The following is an 18,973-nucleotide window of genomic DNA, read 5'->3' as shown; positions in this document are numbered from 1 at the left end:
AATGTTTTAGTGTGTTTTTAAATGTGATCCCTGACCTAAGAAAACTACTAGGCACTTGGTCTAAGCGTTAAACAAAGCTTTAATCAACTGTTTTACAACATGGAGGTCTAGTTGTGTCCTTCACTAGTTCCTGTTAAGAATGTCCTGCGCAAGCTGGGCCCGTGCCCGAGTATTTATACCCTCCCTGGACAGCACCACCCGCAGGCTGCTCAGTATTATTTCATAAGTCTTTCTTTCGTGAATGACTGATTCATGTCAATCCCCATTCATACTTTTGACAGTTCTGTCCGTACGGAACTGTCAAAGGTATGAAGGGGGATTCCCTTCTTTGATTGGTTGGCCTGGCCCATGTGATCCCAGGGGCGCCTGCGAACTGCCTGCGCATTTCCAACAGGAGAGGCCCAGGATCGGAAGCCTCGGGATCTACGGGGCCGGCAGGTAGATTGGCAGATTTTTTTCCGATCGGAGGCATCCGCCCGCAGGAAGCCTCCAATCGGAAATTCAGGGCCTTTGTGTCAACTTAAAAACTAAGACAACAACGTGGGGGATAAGAACTCAGAAGTAAACAGATTCTGCAGCACGTACGCACCAGAAAGATGGACTACCACTGCACGGACCAAATCAATATGGAAATGTAAGATGGAAATATGGAAATGCAAGATGGAAATATGGAAATGTAAGATGAGCCCCTCCATTTATTTCCTTTTTCATTGTAAAAAGAGTATCACAAGCAACGTTCCCACTAATTTTTTGGGGGTGAGCGGCCCGTTCAAATGATCGCGTATGCGCGGTTTCTCCCATTTAAAAGCCAGCGAGCGGCCTGCGCGGGACCTCCAGACCGCTGTGCGGCCACGCAGCTCAACGGGAACATTGACTACAAGTCCTGGCACAGTATAACATTAACATAGCATGGACATAACCACAGAACTCAAGAGTCTTACAAAGATCTGGTGTCACAGATATTCTGATCATTCAAAACCTTATATCAAGGGTGTAATGTTGTAGAGATAGCGCAACAATATTATTATATGAAAAGAACATGCACCGTGCAATGACATAAAACCCAACTGTTCTACAGTTTAAATTACTGGTTCAACCATTATGACAGCAACTAATGGCAGAATAAAAATTTGCCAGAAATAGAATAAATCTGCACCTACAATAATCACCGTATTATTACATACTTTAGAGTTTCAGATGATGTTTGTAAATTGCTTTATCTTCACTCCTATGGTTTATGGTGTCATCTGAACCCTTTGATTAAATATTATACCACAGAAGGAGGCCATTCGGCCCAATTGTGCCCACTCTTAAAGAGCTATCCATTTCAACCCTTTCTCCTGCCCTTTCCCCACACCCTTTTACACTATTTAAAAAAAATATTCATCACTGTTTCTTGTAGCGAATTCCATGTGCTAGCCCTCTCTGTAAAAATAAATCTCCTAATCTCTTTCTTTGTTCTTTAATAGCCATGGTGTGGAGATGCCGGAGTTGGACTGGGGTGGACAAATGTAAGAAGTCACACAACACCAGGTTATAGTCCAACAGCTTTATTTGAAATCACAAGCTTTCGGAGCGCTGCTCCTTCTTCAGGTGAAGTGGAGAAATGCATAAAGACACAGCTTATATAGTCAGAGAATCATGTCAGATGTTTACAGGTAACCTTTCCAACTGCCATTTATCACACCTCGGCAGAGAGATAATCACAGCAGTCAAAGGTGTGAATGGTGTCCAAACAGGTCAGTCAGGGAAACATTACATCAAAGAACAATGAGGTGGGGTCACAAGGGGTCAAATATTGCAGATGCTGGGGTCTGTATGAAAAACAAAAAAACAGAAAAAAACATTTTTTTTGGCTGGAAATCACAGCAGGTCCGGCCGCATCTGTGTAGAGAGAACAAGCCAATGTCGACTCGAGTCTGGATGACCCTGCATCAGGTGGGGTTACATGTAGCGTGACATGAACCCAAGATCTCGGTTGAGGCCGTCCTCATGAGTGCGGAACTTGGCTATCAGTTTCTGCTCGACGATTTTGCGTTGTCATTTGTCTCGAAGGCCACCTTGGAGAATGCTTACCCGAAGATCGGAGGCTGAATGTCCTTGACTGCTGAAGTGTTCCCCGACTGGGAGGGAACACTCCTGCCTGGTGATTGTTGCGCGGTGTCCGTTCATCCGTTGTCGCAGTGTCTGCATGGTCTCGCCGATGTACCATGCTCCGGGGCATCCTTTCCTGCAACGTATGAGGTAGACAACGTTGGCCGAGTCACATGAGTATGTACCATGTACCTGGTGGGTGGTGTCCTCACGTGTGATGATGGTATCTGTGTTGATGATCTGGCATGTCTTGCAGAGGTTGCTGTGGCAGGGTTGTGTGGTGTCGTGGTCGCTGTTCTCCTGAAAGCTGGGTAATTTGCTGCGAACGATGGTCTGTTTGAGGTTAGGCGGCTGTTTGAAAGCGAGTAGTGGAGGCGTGGGGATGGCCTTAGCGAGGTGTTCGTCGTCATCGATGACATGTTGAAGGCTGCGAAGAACATGGCGTAGTTTCTCCGCTCCGGGGAAGTACTGGACAACGAAGGGTACTCTGTTGGTTGTGTCCCGTGTTTGTCTTCTGAGGAGGTCTATGCGATTTTTCGCTGTGGCCCGTCGGAACTGTCGATCGACGAGTCGAGCGTCATATCCCGTTCTTACAAGGGTGTCTTTCAGTGTCTGTAGGTGTCCATCGCGTTCCTCCTCGTCTGAGCAGATCCTGTGTATTCGCAGGGCTTGTCCATAGGGGATGGCTTCTTTAACGTGGTTAGGGTGGAAGCTGGAGAAGTGAAGCATCGTGAGGTTGTCCGTGGGCTTGCGGTAGAGTGAAGTGCTGAGGTGTCCGTCTTTGATGGAGATTCGTGTGTCCAGGAATGAGACTGATTCTGAGGAGTAGTCCATGGTGAGTTTGATGGTGGGATGGAACTTGTTGATGTTATCGTGTAGTCTTTTCAGTGATTCTTCGCCGTGGGTCCATAGGAAGAAAATGTCGTCGATGTATCTGGTGTATAGCGTTGGTTGGAGATCCTGTGCAGCGAAGAAGTCTTGCTCGAACTTGTGCATGAAGATGTTTGCGTATTGGGGTGCGAATTTGGTCCCCATGGCTGTTCCGTGTGTTTGGGTAAAGAACTGGTTGTCGAAGGTGAAGACATTGTGGTCAAGGATGAAGCGGATGAGTTGTAGGATGGCGTCTGGAGATTGGCTGTTGTTGGTGTTGAGTACTGAGGCTGTCATCGTGGGGGATACTGGTGTAGAGTGCCGAGACGTCCATCACGGCGAGGAGTGTTCCTGGTTCAACTGGTCCGTGGGTGCTGAGCTTCTGTAAGAAGTCTGTAGTGTCGCGACAGAAGCTGGGGGTTCCCTGTACGATGGGTTTCAGGATGCCCTCGACATATCCAGAGAGGTTCTCACACAGGGTTCCGCTGCCTGATGCGATAGGACGTCCAGGTGTGTTGGCTTTGTGTATCTTTGGGAGGCAGTAGAAGTCTCCCACGCGGGGAGTACGTGGGATGAGAGCATGTAGGATGCTTTGAAGGTCTGGATCGAAGGTTTTGATCAGTCTGTTGAGTTGGCGGGTGTGTTCTTTGGTCGGATCTGCGGGTAACTGTCTGTAGTGTTCCTGGTTGTCCAGTTGTCGGTATACTTCTTTGCAATAGTCCGTTCTGTTCTGTATGATGATGGCACCTCCTTTGTCTGCTGGTTTGATGACGATGTTGCGGTTGGTCTTGAGAGCGTGGATGGCGTTGCGTTGTGCTCGGGTGACATTCTGGACTGTCTTGTGAGTGCGGCTGATGAATCTGGCGTTGATGCATCTCCTGACAGCTTGAGCATACATGTCAAGCTTAGGGCAGCGACCCTCCGGAGGGGTCCAATTTGACTCTTTCTTCTTCGGTTGCTGCACTGCGGATCCCTCTGTCTGCTGTTCCGGATCATTGATTGTCTCATTGGGTTCGCTGCTGACATCTTGGGATTTGTGGAAGAATTCCCGGAGCCTCATTCTCCTGATGAATTCCTCTGTGTCTGCCGCAAGACCAATGGGGTCCATTTTGGTGGTGGGGCAGAAATTGAGCCCTCGGCTGAGAACTTCAATTTCGTCTGGTTGAAGGGTGTGGTCGGACAGGTTGACGATGTATTTCCCTGTGGTTTCAACCGTGGTACCGGGGGAGGCTTGGTTGCTGCTGCTGGTGATGCCAAGTTTCTCAAGCTTCCTGTTCTTGGTGTGCATGTAGGTGGCGTAGTTCCGTTGCCTTGTTTGTTTGGCGGTGTCTCGTAGCTGGTCTGCTGCGTCCTGAGCACAGGCTGAGAACATGGACTCCATCTCGGTTTCGAGGTTGCGGCGTCTGCTGTAGAGCTGGTGTACGAGATGGTTGAGGAGTGTGCGAGAGGTACGACGGCAGAGTCTCTCAGCGTAGTCTGCGTTGTAGGTCGACTTGAGTGGGTTAGTGATCTGTAGTCCTTTCGGGATCTTGTCTGCTTTCTTGCATCTCTGTAGAAACTTGATGTCTGTGTCGATATGCGCGATCTTCTTGGAGATCCTCTCCACTTTGAGCCGGCAGTTTGTGGTGTCGATAGTAGCCATGGTGTGGAGATGCCGGAGTTGGACTGGGGTGGACAAATGTAAGAAGTCACACAACACCAGGTTATGTGATAAATGGCAGTTGGAAAGGTTACCTGTAAACATCTGACATGATTCTCTGACTATATAAGCTGTGTCTTTATGCATTTCTCCACTTCACCTGAAGGAGCAGCGCTCCGAAAGCTTGTGATTTCAAATAAAGCTGTTGGACTATAACCTGGTGTTGTGTGACTTCTTACATTTGTTCTTTAAGTGATGATCTGCAATTTGTGGCCTTTAGTTACCAACTCATTATGTTACTTCCTTGTCATACACATTAACCATATTCTTCATATATATGAGGGCCTTATTATGAAGGCGGAATAAATCTGTAATTTCCAACACTAGCAGTCTTGCCGAAGTGGATTAAAAACTCATTACCGTGTCTTTGACCTTTCAGCCTGTGACATGCAGACACAAATGATTCTCTTCACCTCAAGTAAGTCCAAATTAAGATGAATGCAATTAGGTTAGGCAGAGAAAAAAAATCGGTGGTCTTGACTTTGAGGGATACATCTATAGCTGCAAATTACACGAGAAAATGGAATTTATCTTATTTCAAATTTTGGACGGTAAATATCAAAATAAAGATTTTTTTTTAATTCGCCGTAAACTGTGAAATCAGATTTTTTTTTTTAATCACAGCTCTGCTATAGTGATAATCAATGTTCTCTCTAAGCGCGACCGGGTAGTAATGGGAAAAGGTCCCACGCAGGCCGCTCACCGGCTTTTCCATTGCAAGTTAAAGTTTTCCATTGCATGCACAGAAATTTAAAGGGACCGGACAGTAAAAGAAACAGGCAGGGCAGGACAAAGTGCAGCTTACAGGGAACATTGTTGACGAGAGGGAGCTCACCTTTAGCCTCTGGAACTGCTGCTGTCCTTGGACCGGTGTGGCTGGTGCTCCTGGAGGATGGGCATGGCTCGGGGGTACCACCTGCTGTCCGTGAGGCTGAACTGACGCGGTGTGATGGTGGCCGCTATGTACAGCTGGAGTATGGCTGTGACTGCCAGAGCTCTGAGGCATGGCTGAAACCTGCAGCAGAAAAAGACGGTAACTGACACACCGAAACCACAGGTTGATTACTAGCCCTTTATATTACTTGACCGAGAAAACGTCATCCTGCCCGTCTGCTGCATTGAAAGGGGGATTTATGAATATTTGAGTGCAGACCCCCCACCCCTCATAACCCCAGCCTACTGATACCATCTTTTAGTTAAGAACCATTGCGCTGCTCATCCAGCAGACAGATAGATAAGCTCTTCAATTAAAGTCAGGGGGGTGCGAACAGGAAAGAGATTCTTTCTCTATATTACTTCCTGTAACAACTTCCCACAACAGACTGATAACACCGGTATTATTATAAAACAGAGTCTCCTCCAACTCGCCCTGAGCAACACCTCAGGAGGTCTGCTGGTATATTATAACATTTCCTGTATACCACACATCAGACGCCAATTTCTGTGTCGCAACTTAAAATAACATTTGCTATGTATAGAAAAACCTGAAACGGAGGAGGAGGAGGACCAGAAGAACATAGGAACAGGAGTAGGCCGTTTAGCTCCTGTTCCGCCATTCAATGAGATCATGGCTGATCTACGACCAAACTCCATGTACCCACCTTTGCCCCATATCCCTTAATACCTTTGGTTAACAGAAATCTATCAACCTCAGACTTAAAATGAACAATTGATCTAGCATCAACTGCTGTTTTCGGAAGAGAGTTCCAAACTTCTACCAACCTTTGCTTGTAGGTGCGTTACCTAACTTCACTCCTGAAAGGTCTGGATCTAATTTTTAGACTAGTCCTAGACTCCCCAACTAACAGAAATAGTTTCTCTCTATCTACCCTATCAGTTCCCTTAATTATCTTGAAAACTTTGATCAAACTCTCCAGGAATACAAGATAATGGAGGCACAAGGCTTCAGGCTTTTAATTGGCCTGTCCAAAAAACAAAGTCAGTGTAGTGATCGGCAGGCTGAATAGTAACTGACTTTTCAATGAATTGACCCAGTGTTCACTTATCAATTAGACCTCGTTGGCTTAAAGGAACATACACCTATGCTTTAGAAGAATACATTGTGTTTTACATCACCTTGATAAGACAACACAGACTCTCGCTTAATGTGAGCACTGCCACTAGTTATTTGCTTACTTTTACAACTTTTGCCAGTTTTCTTCTTTTATATTTCTCGGTTTGGGGAGGGGGGGGAAAGATCAACGTTTCTGCTTAAAACAACGGGGTATTCGGCAATGTTTAGAAGTTTAGAAGAATGAGAAGGGATCTCATCAAAACTTACAAAATTCTAACAGGACTAGACAGACTAGATGCAGGAAGGATGTTCCCGATGGCCAGGGAGTCCAGAACCAGGGGTCACAGTCTAAAGATAAGGGGTAAGCCATTTAGGACTGAGATGAGGAGGAATTTCTTCACCCAGAGAGTGGTGAACCTGTGGAATTCTCTACCACAGAAGGCAGTAGAGGCCAATTCATTAAATATATTCAAGAAGGAGTTGGATATATTTCTTAAGGCCAAAGGGATCAAGGGATATGGGGAGAAAGCAGGGACAGGGTACTGAATTTGGATGATCAGCCATGATCTCATTGAATGGCGGAGCAGGCTCGAGGGGCCGAATGGCCTACTCCTGCTCCTATCTTCTATGTTTCTATGTTCCCATTAAGCTGCGCAGCGGTCTAGAGGTCCCGCGCAGGCCCCTTGCTGGCTTTACAATAGGAAAAATCGCACATGTGCGGAAATTTGAATGAGCCACGCAGCCCGTTAGAGGGGCCGCGCACCCAAAAAAAAAAATTAGAGGGAACATTGGTGTTCGGTCCCTGCCACAAACTCCATTCCCGAACCACCGACTCCATCCCTCTCCCTGGCAACTGTCTGAGGCTGAACCAGACTGTTCGCAACCTTGATGTCCTATTTGACCCCGAGAAGAGCTTCCGACCACATATCCGCGCCATTACTAAGACCGCCTATTTCCACCTTCGTAACATTGCCCAACTCCACTACTGCCTCAGCTCATCCGCTGCTGAAACCTTCACCCATGCCTTTGTTACCCCTAGACTTGACTATTCCAACGCACTCCTGGCCGGCCTCCCATTTTCCACCCTCCATAACCTTAAGCTCATCCAAAACTCTGCTGCCCGTATCCTAACTCGCACCAAGTCCCGTTCACCCATCACACCTGTGCTAACTGACCTACACTGGCTCTCGGTTAAGCAACACCGATTGTAAATTCTCAAATCCCTCCATGGCCTCGCCCCTCCCTGAAGCCTCCTCCAGCCCTACAACCAACGTTCCCTCTAAGCTGCGTGCCCATGCAGCTCTCTGCCGGTCCCACGCAGAGAGAGAGGCACGCTGGTCTTATTTCACGCCTGCGCAAAACTGTGATAGGGCCGCACAGCAGCTTAAAGGGGCCGCGCACCCAAAAGAATCAGGGGGAACATTTCCTACAACCCCCCCAAGATAGCTGCGTTCCTCCAATTCTGGCCTCTGCACCCCCGATTTTAACAGTTTTGGTGGCCGTGCCTTCAGCCACCTAGGCCCTAAGCTCTGGAATTCCCTCCCCAAATCTCTCCGCCTCTCTATCCTCCTCAAGACGCTCCTTAAAACCTGCCTCTTTGCCCCAATATCTCATTATGTGGCTCAGTGTCAAATTATGTTTGGTAACGCTCCTGTGGACGTTTTACTATTTTAAAGGCGCTATATAAATGCACAACGTTGTTGTTAATAAGATGACGACTACCAGCGATTCCATTTTTCATATACTCTCGGGCATTCCACCATCACCTGCTGTTTTCCACATGAAAGAACCAGAAAGCAATCCTGCTCACGGACCAATATTATGAGTCAGCTACTGAAAGATGCGGGAGAGAAGCCCAGCATGACTCGGCGTGTGATTATCCCAGCCCCCAGAATAACGCGTCTGGCCTCTACTTACCACTCTCTTTCCACCCTACCCAACTGAAGTCAGGAAGTCATCACGCTCCACTGAGCGGTTACATTTTCTTCTAGGTTGAAATGTGGGGGAGAAGAAGATCCTACCCATGGGCAAGGCAAGCACTTTCAAAGTTTTAGTACCTGAATTCACCTTCAGGTGGGCTGTGGTGCCAGAGCACACATATGTACTTCGGCTCGTTTCATGCATTCTGCATCCCCTTTGACTGGTACGACATAGGCCCGATAAGCTGCAAGTTTATTCAAAGGGAACATTTCTCCTGATACAGATTCAACCTCCAGAAACTCAATTATAAAAGTGTTTTTTATAGGGAGTGTTAAAAGTGAAATTACTGCTTTATGGCACACTTCATAGGCAACACTAGAATAGTGAAAGAATACACTGCAAGTCTATGTTTAAAGTGAACCTTTGGCTGGAGTCTCGTGCCATATCACATCACAAGGAAAGGCAGAATTACAGAATAATTTCATTTAAAACGAGAGAGAGAACACGAGAGAGAGAGAACACGAGCGAGAGAGAACACGAGAGAGAGAGAGAACACGAGAGAGAGAGAGAACACGAGAGAGAGAGAGAACACGAGAGAGAGAGAGAACACGAGAGAGAGAACACGAGAGAGAGAACACGAGAGAGAGAGAGAGAACACGAGAGAGAGAGAACACGAGAGAGAGAGAACACGAGAGAGAGAGAACACGAGAGAGAGCGAACACGAGAGAGAGAGAAAGAACGCTGGTCTTACATTCACACTGAAGAGTCTTGGGTAACGGTTCAAAGAGGCTAAGGAAACCCCAATTCCCTTAGCATAAATCACACACACACGCCAGGGATCAGGAGTGGCAGACTGCTAAGCAAGGGGTGATTTCAAGTTCAATAAAATGCATGTTAAGGAAGTATGTGTACATGGAATCTCACCAGTGGTAAGGCAGCTGCCGTACAATTCTTGATGAGTGCTGTGCCTGCCATGCATCTACTACATTCTGCTGTCAAAATCTAGGCAAGGAAGTCAAAGCAGTATGCTACTTGGCCAAATTAAATATCAAAGAAAATTTAGCGCATCCTTACAATAAAATTCCTTGGCAGGCAGAAAACTGGATACGCAGGCACTGCTTTACTTGCCCCGCCTTACTCCTCCATCCCTAGGCATGCTGAGGGACAGGTGGGTGAGGAAAGGCTCCGTGCATTCGCTGCCCCCGAGGTTCTGCTCATCAGATGCTCCCTCCACCCTCGGGGCATTAACATTGAACGGGTTTCTTGAGTCATTTCCTATTTAGATCAGTTTTCTGAATGAATGATTAAAATGGGCTGTGATACAAACTTCTCCCAATTGCCTATTTTTACCCATACTGGAGAGAAACCCTGATCAAAACAAAACACTTCTTGGTTCCCTAGCTTTATGTTTCAAAAACTGAAAGTAACATATCAGCCAAGGAATTACTCAGTCTAAGTAGTGAGACACCCACATGAGGAGGCACAATGTTTGATTTGAATGCATCCTACCCCATCCACAGTAAAATGTTTTGGTACACCATACACTTGGCCAGCCTAACGATTGATCCTTTCAACACGGGACACCGCCTTCCGGCTGTGCTGCTGTTGACAGTGCATATTGTACACTGAGTGCCAAGTGTCATTAGTGGGATGACAAGAGTTCAGATGCCACGGTGATGTGATTATAGAATCTTCAACCAACTCCAGAGTCAGAGCCTTTAGGCACTAGCTGTAAGGGGCATGGAGGAAACAGCACCCCGTCTCCAATTCGCTAATGGAGAAATATTGCTCCAGTATGATTTTGACCAAGTATTTCAATTTGTCGTTCTTTATTGTGCCATTTTTGCAGGTAGTATGTAATGTAATGTTGCCGAGACCATACACAGCTGCTGCCATTTGCACACATCCTTTAAATGAGTGGATTGCTGAGGTGCCCTGGTGGAGCGCCCAGGTGCTGTGCCGTGAATACAGGACTATACCTGCAATGTCGAGTTGCTGGTGCTGTCTCGAGAGGTGCAACCCTTCTCCATCGAGGAAACACGCATTACTAGTTTTCAATTCAGCAGGCTACTCTCCCCCTTCCACTACTGATTTCCTTCTAGGAACTGGTGAGAAAAAAGGCTTTGACATGTCTGGGCAGAGGTAGTCTGCCCACTCTCAAGGCTAAGGCATGATGTGTGGAAGGTGATGGCAAAGTGGAGCACATAACTGATAACTCACCACCCATTAGTGCCAAGTATTCAATGATAATTCACAAAATGGTACCGTTTGCAAAAGAGCATAATCGAAGCTACACACTATAATCTTCCTGCCGTGGGACAGTTCAATTTACTGTTGTCTATGGAGCACAACTATTGCCGCTTGAACTATCGTCAATAAGAAAAGAAAGACTTGCATTTATATAGCGGCTTTCACGACCACCTTATGTCCAAAGGCGCTTTACAGGCAATGAAATATTTTTGAAGTGTAGTCACTGTTGTAATGTGGGAAACGCGGCAGCCAATTTGCGCACAGCAAGCTCCCACAAACAGCAATGTGATAATGACCAGATGTTGGTTGAGGGATAAATATTGGCCAGGACACCGGGGATAACTCCCCTGCTCTTCTTCGAAATAGTGCCGTGGGATCTTTTACGTCCACCTGAGAGAGCAGGCGGGGGCCTCGGTTTAACGTCTCATCCGAAAGACGGCACCTCCGACAGTGCAGCACTCCCTCAGCACTGCACTGGGAGTGTCGGCCTAGCTTTATGTGCTCAAGTTCCTGGAGTGGGGAATTGAACCCACAACCTTCTGACTCAGAGGCGAGTGCGCGACCAACTGAACCACAGCTGACACTGAAATGAGGATGAAAATAAGAAAATATGACTCTAGTGCTTGCGTAATAAAGGCTGTCATTCAAACTTTTTGAATTTAAAATGTGCCTGCTTCAATCAGATCCCCTGACTCATTATACAGCACATGGGCCAGATCAAGGTCCAAAGGTGTGCGGGTTAGGTTGATTGGCTATGATAAATTGACCCTTAGTGTTAGGGGGATTAAATACGTGGGGTTACAGGGATAGGGTGGGATATGTGTTGGTGTAGGGGTTACGGGGATCGGGTGGGATATGTGTCGGTGCAGGCTCGATGGGCCGAAATGGCCTCTATCTGCACTGTGGGGTTTCTGTGATTCTGTGATCAGTTAAACAGTCTCTTAAATGGAGAAAAACTTCAATGGAAACGCCAAAGAACTCCCACTTAATACGCCCAATGATGTCTCCATCAGCTCCCAACGCTAATTTACATATATACGAAAAATAAGAGTCAAAAGTAGATTTCCTCGCACACTTACTGAGATCACCACAGAGCTGCGGAGAGATTAATAGTATTTAAACACCAGACCGTGCTCCATCACTGCTTGCCGCACCACAATTTCAAATTTCAGTTCAACAGAAGTTAAAAAAATTTTTTTTTTTTTTTTTTTTTTTTTTAAAAACACGTTGATTATTAAATTGTCGAGCAGGGACCCAGTTGTTAAAAACATTGGTGAATGCAAAAAAAAAACCAACATAAACTCATTGAATGGCCCGGAGTTTGCAGTGGTAATGATGACGAACTGTCAGCATTCGGCATCATTACCCCTTTGAAACTGACCGGAACTTCAGGATTTAGCGCGTGCGCAGCTATACGCGGGAATCCTGAAGTTGCGGTCGGTTTCAAAGGGGTAATGATGCCGTGATAGAGAGAGGGAGGTAGAGATAGGTGTGTAAGTGAATGGGCTGCGCTGTGGAACTCCCCATAGCCGGCAATCAGTGAAATCAGTTGAACTGACGAAAACTTAAGCTTTTCCGATCTAATTACGCTGTTAAACACCCCATTAAAAGTTAAGCCTTGTTAGAAGAGATGTGACTGGGGTTTTAACGGTGTACTGACTGCTGAACAACCGTTCTGGCCCAGAAAAACTAATTTTCTATTTGTGGAAAATGACAAGATTTTTTAAATAATTTAAAAATATAATTTTAAGTTTTTTTATGATATTTCAGCTTCTACCTTAACTCCATCTATATGTTCCAATCTTTATTTCGCTCTGTAAAATTTTTAAAAAGTGAATTGAATCAGTGCTTTTTATTTCCTGGTTTGCTGTCTGTGAGAGCTCTTCAATGTGATTGGCTGCTTAGATAGCTTGATAACATCACTGTTGCTCTACGCTAAGGATCCCCTTTTGACAGCGCTACAATAACTTAACGTAGAGAAAACTTAAGTTTTTTTCCAGAGATCCTGAGATCTTTGTGGGCAGCTTTCTTCGAGGTCAGTGGCGATTGCCGCCGCTTTGCTGCTGACCACAAATTCAGGGCCATAGAATGTTTGATTTTCAAATAAGCCGAATTTGTACCAAAGCAATAGGTAATAACAAAAAGCCAACAGTCTCTCCAGAGTAAGGAATCACTGCTCTTAGCAAGGGTAAAATATCTACTTTCAGACTGGTTTTTAAATTGTACGTAAAATTATATATTATTTAGTGCTGAGAATTGGACATTAGACAGTATTGTGCTTGGAGGGAACTTTTAATTTCAGTAAAACCAGAATATAAAACGAAAGCACGTTACTTCATTTTAGCAGTAAACTACAGGAGACGTATCCTGTGCTAAAACATGCTTGGGATAGGCCAGTAGTGAATTTTGGCTCCAGTGTCAATGGTTTGTTGAAAGTCTGTACACTGGTTCGCATCCCATTTCTGAAGACCAACACAAGGGACAGATAATAAAGTACCTGGTATCCTGGTGTGACCGAGTACTGAATGCCGGCAGTGGGCTGCATGTTCTCCGATACAGCCTCGTAGACAGGGGGTGCTGGGGCTAGCACTCGATGCTGGTGTGAAAAAGTTTCAGCGCTGCTTGCAATCCGACGCTGCTGAGACGCATAAACCGTTTCCTGCTCATCCAGTCGGCGCTTCATTATGTGTTCATACTCGAGGGAGCCCTATAAACCTGAAGAGCAAGCATTTGGACCATTAAATAGGCACAATATAAATGCTTATTCAATTCATTAAAATACTTTACAACACCGTGGATTTAGATAGCATCTTTAACGTAGAGAAACGTCCCAAGGTGCTTCACTGAGGTGTAATCCGGGAAAAGATGAATGCCGAGCTATAGAAAGAGATTGGGGGGGGGGGGGGGGGTGGGAAGCGTGTTAAAGAGTGTCTTAAAAGCTAGAGAAAGGTATGGCGTCATAGAAAGGGGGAAGCAGCGGCGGCAACTGAACAGACGGTCTCCATCTTAGTGATAAAGACGTCCATGAGCTCCTCGTATTTGTTGGAGGTAAAGGTGGAGCAAGAAAAGACTTGCATTTATGTAGCGCCTTTCACGACCTCAGGACATCCCAAAGCGCTTTACAGCAATGAAGTACTTTTGAAGTGTAGTCACTGTTGTAATGTAGGAAACGCGGCAGCCAATTTGCGCACAGCAAGCTCCCACAAACAGCAATGTGATATTGACTAGATAATTTGTTTTAGTGATGTTGATTGAGGGATAAATATTGCCCAGGTCACTAGGGATAACTCCCCTGCTCTTCTTCGATATAGTGCCATGGGGTCTTTTACGTCCACCTGAGAAGGCAGACGGGGCCTCGGTTTAACGTCTCATTCGAAAGACGGCACCTCTGACAGTGTAGCGCTCTCTCAGTGCTGCACTGGGTTTGTCAGCCTAGATTTTTGTGCTCAAGTCTCTGGAGTGGGACTTGAACCCACAACCTTCTGAATCAGAGGTGAGAGAGTGCTACCCACTGAGCCACGGCTGACACATGAAGGGTTTAAAGAGATGGTGGAGAAAATAATCTGGGGTTTTCTTTGCTCTCTAGGATGAGCCTTGACCAGTGGATGGCTTTGGCAGAGGGACAGCGAGGCCCGATGGAGCTTGGTGTGGTCCAGCCAGATCTGGTGATGGATGGCTAAATCAGTGCCCAGACCCGTTCAGGTCTACGCCCCTTGGATTTCTGGGAGCAAGGATAGGGGCCGTATCAGGGGATCGACCAGGATGGGAGAGAATAAAGATTTTGCTTGGGGCAACAAGTGCATCAAAGCAGTGGTCGAATAGAGGAACAGCTGCAGAAGTATTGTGGCAAATAGAGGGCCAAACAAAAGCAGATTATGTTCATATTACTGGGAAAAAAGATTCAAAGTACTTTTAGCACTTTGCAAGACAAAAAGCCTCCTCTGACTCAGCCGTCGACAACAATATCAATTTATGAGGGGGTTGAGTCACAAGTAGTGTCATCTTTCACAAATCCTAGAAACACAACCTGCACAGTGGTTAGAACATTATCTTTTTAAAACCTCCCGGCTGGAAGATCAACCCAACCCAGACTGATTGAGAGGGCAGCGCAGGGGGGGTGGCGCATAAAGGGGAATCCCAGTATTACCCTCAATTTCTCTCTGCTGTTACCAGTCCATTTACATAACAGTAACTGCCCAATATAAATCATTCTATGTGAATTGCTTTGTTACGTTTCTGAGGACGTGATAAGGTGCTGTTTAAATGCAGGCTCTCACTTTTCTCTTTTAGTGGTGCTGTGAAGAGCTACCATTTATACACTTCTATCAGGAAGCAGAAGAGAAACAGTTGTCTGTGTGTTCCCATTGGGTAACTCATTGCAAGGCATCGCTTGCTCGTCTGCATTTTACAGGAAGATACCGAGATTCCGCTTCTTCCCCTCTGTGCCCATTCTGAACATCAATGAACCAGTAAGGGAAAAAAATGATCTATTTTTATAAAAAGCAAAGCGCTGCACAAGTGCAAGTGATTAAACGCCAAGGTAATTTATGGATTGCACCCTGCTGACACTAATTAAAGGTTCCTCTCAGAGACTCCAACTCCTCACACACTGGCACTCCAACTGGGATCTGCCGTGCAGCTTTATTGAACGTTCACCAACGTGAACTTTCAATTTCTGTCACACCTTTGCCTTCTCAAACAACGTTTTTTTAAAAACTACATGCAAATAAAGCACGACTCTCTAGAACATGCTGCTTTATTTAATGACAGTAACGCAGTGCAATGCCTGCCTGTCACTTTCCCTCTACAGGAGACACAGACAGGAAGGAAGGGGTCGCACTCCACTCAAATGTTATTTTTCCTGCATCAGATGCATCAGCTTAAATGAAAGCTGTCTGAATGTACAAGCTAAGCTCCTTTTGTATTCATGCAAGGCTCCCAAATTTCAAAACACTACAGGAGTGAAATTTCTCCTGTTGATAACTAGTGAAAAATTTGGTCTGAGAACAAAACAGAAGATCCTTTGCTAAAACTAGACAGGAAGAATTTCATCCCATATGTATATAGGGTTCAACTTTTTAGAGGAACTAGCATCAACTCTCATGAGTCAGTCACAGGATACTGTTAATACAACAGGGGCATTCTCAACAACATGCGTGGACGAAAGTGTTACTGGAAGTAAACATGGCACAGGAAGTGGGCACGTATTATTTTTATATATACACACAGTGAAACCTGTAAATTAGCAGCAGCTTAGGGACTGGCATCAGCTACCCTTTTTTCTTTGCAGATGTCCTTCTTTTCAAAATGGCCATTGTACGTACAGTAAGGAATTTCAGTAGAATGTAGCGTTCTTTACCCAGCATCCATAGCGGCAGAGAAACCACTCTATCCCTGGGAGAGAGCCATGCAGGCATTCAATCCCAGAGATAGAGCAGTTTCTCTGCTGCTGTGCATTCTGGGTAAAGAGCTCCCCATTCCACAAAATCTGTTTCTTTCACAAAGCCCGCTGCCGCCTCGCGCTGACCGGCATACACAGACCGCACCAGAATTTGGGGGCAAGAAAGGAAGCAAGCTGATCCCGGCTCGGTGAACGTTCCAGATATAGCAGCTTTGCTGTGTCCTGCGTTTTAAGTTGCAACAGGGCTTGGTGCATGGCTGACCATAGTTTGTAATTTGAGAGTGTCCTTGGTTTCAGAGCCCCTCTTGTATATTACACCATGCAAGTTATTTGGGTCTCTCAGTGTCCGTTTTTTGCAAGTGTCTGTTTTTAGGGAGTGTCATTTGCACAGGTTTCACTGTATTTACAAAACTGTGCCTCTCTGAAGTAAAGTCATGTCTTTTGAGGCGAGTTAGAATACACAGCAGAACATGTGTAAAAAGTCTGCACTGAAGCGACATTAAAATCTGATGTCAGATGAAGACGGAACCGACACAGAGCAGCTGTAGCTCCTTACTAGAAGTGTTGGCAATTTTACAGGGACAGAAGTTCAGGTCCCAGTCTTAACATGTATTCAAACTTTTGACAGTTGCACTCACTTCAGGAAGAAACAAACGGAGAAGAGGTCTTGTCCCACACACCAACAGACAATCGACCGAGGGCGATCGTCGTGGCTCTTAAAATGTCAACCAACTGCACAGTCCTGTCCTCTCAGAGAGAGTACTGTGATCAGCATAGCTAACATGCTTCATAGTGGGGAACAGGGATTCAGAGGCTACTTAATAATAGCAGGGCATTTTATAGATGTGTCAATTGAGCAGCAACACTCGCCACATAATAGACGAGAACTTCCCCCATCCCTCAATCTGACAGCAGCATGAATCATATATGGAACTTTTTTAGAAATCGGTTAATACTGACTTTGCTGTACATTATAACCAATAAACCCTGCCTAATTAGTATTGGCAGGTTTCTTGAATAGCTGCCAACTTGGCAAGTGCCTTCCTAACTGTACACAACATGCTGCCTGCCGGTCGCAAGTTGGTTTTCACAATTCTATAACATTTTACTATTTTCATATTGTTTGGTCAATGTATCCTTGTGTTAGCTGTGGCTCAGTTGGCAGCACTGTCGCCTCTGAGTCAGAAAGTTCTGGGTTCAAGACCCACTCCAGTGCAGTGCTGAGGGAGTGCTGCACTGTCGGAGGTGCCGTCTTTCAGATGAGACGTTAAACTGAGGCCCCGTCTGCTCTCTCAGGTGGACGTAAAAGATCCCACAGCCACGATTTCATAGATACATAGAAGATAGGAGCAGGAGTAGGCCATTCGGCCCCTCAAGCCTGCTCCGCCATTCAATGAGATCATGGCTGATCATCCAAATTCAGTACCCTGCCCCTGCCTTCTCCCCATATCCCTTGATCCCTTTAGCCTCAAGAAATATATCTAACTCCTTCTTGAATATATTTAATGAATTGGCCTCCACTGCCTTCTGTGGTAGAGAATTCCACAGGTTCACCACTCTCTGGGTGAAGAAATTCCTCCTCATCTCAGTCCTAAATGGCTTACCCCTTATCCTTAGACTGTGACCCCTGGTTCTGGACTCCCCCACCATCGGGAACAGCCTTCCTGCATCTAGTCTGTCCAGTCCTGTCAGAATTTTATAAGTTTTAATGAGATCCCCTCTCATTCTTCTAAACTCCAGTGAGTATAAGCCTAATCGACCCAATCTCTCCTCATATGTCATTCCTGCCATCCCAGCTATCAGTCTGGTGAATCTTCGCTGCACTCCCTCCATGACAAGAACACCCTTCCTCAGATAAGGCGACCAAAACTGCACACAATACTCAAGGTGCGGTCTCACCAGGGCCCTGTACAACTGCAACAAGACAACCTTGCTCCTGTACTCAAATCCTCTCGCTACGAAGGCCAACATACCATTTGCCTTCTTAACCGCCTGCTGCACCTGCATGCTTACCTTCAGCGACTGGTGCACAAGGACACCCAGGTCTCGTTGCACTTCCCCTTCTCCCAATCTATTGCCGTTCAGATAATAATCTGCCTTCCTGTTTTTGACACCAAAGTGGATAACCTCGCATTTATCCACATTATACTGCATCTGCCATGCATCTGCCCAATCACCCAACCTGTCCAAATCATACTGGAGTTTCTCGGCATCCTCCTCACAGCACACACGCCCACCCAGCTTTGTGTCGTCTGCAAACTTGGAGATATTACATCTAGTTCCCTCGTCTAGATCATTTATATATATTGTGAATAGCTGGGGTCCTAGGACCGATCCCTGCGGTACCCCACTAGTCACTGCCTGCCACTCGGAAAAAGAGCCGTTTATTCCAACTCTTTGCTTCCTGTCTGCCAACCAGTTCTCTGTCGAAGTCAGTACCTTGCCCCCAATCCCGTGTGCCTTAACTTTACATGCTAATCTCTTATGCGGGACCTTATCGAAAGCCTTTTGAAAGTCCAAATACACCACATCCACTGGTTCTCCTTTATCTATTCTACCAGTTACATCCTCAAAAAATTTTCAAAGAAGAGCAGGGGAGTTCTCCCCGGTGTCCTGGCCAATATTTATCCCTCAATCAACATCACAAAAACAGATTATCGGGTCATTATCACATTGCTGTTTGTGGGATCATGCTGTGCGCAAATTAGCTGCTGCGTTTCCTACA

The 18,973-nt window shown here is 46.0% G+C and overlaps 1 protein-coding gene across 7 annotated transcripts in view; it reads right to left on the bottom strand.

Annotated features, from left to right (window-relative positions):
* The window catches only part of sin3aa (SIN3 transcription regulator family member Aa), a 170,023-nt gene that overhangs the window by 70,009 nt on the left and 81,041 nt on the right, over positions 1 to 18,973 (bottom strand). For all 7 annotated transcript variants that reach the window (XM_085972155.1, XM_085972159.1, XM_085972157.1 and 4 more), the window contains 2 exons: positions 13,345 to 13,562; positions 5,499 to 5,678 (listed from right to left, as the gene is read on the bottom strand). In XM_085972155.1, coding sequence (XP_085828281.1) covers positions 5,499 to 5,678; positions 13,345 to 13,530 — 366 coding nt within the window. In that variant the 5' untranslated portion in view covers positions 13,531 to 13,562. The remainder of the gene's footprint in view (positions 1 to 5,498; positions 5,679 to 13,344; positions 13,563 to 18,973) is intronic.

The sequence above is a fragment of the Somniosus microcephalus genome, chromosome 32 (assembly GCF_052327205.1).
Source record: "Somniosus microcephalus isolate GS21.2 chromosome 32, FLI_Smic_1.0, whole genome shotgun sequence".
NCBI classification, from domain to species: Eukaryota; Metazoa; Chordata; class Chondrichthyes; order Squaliformes; family Somniosidae; genus Somniosus; species Somniosus microcephalus.
This window is presented reverse-complemented; position numbering and strand designations above follow the sequence as displayed.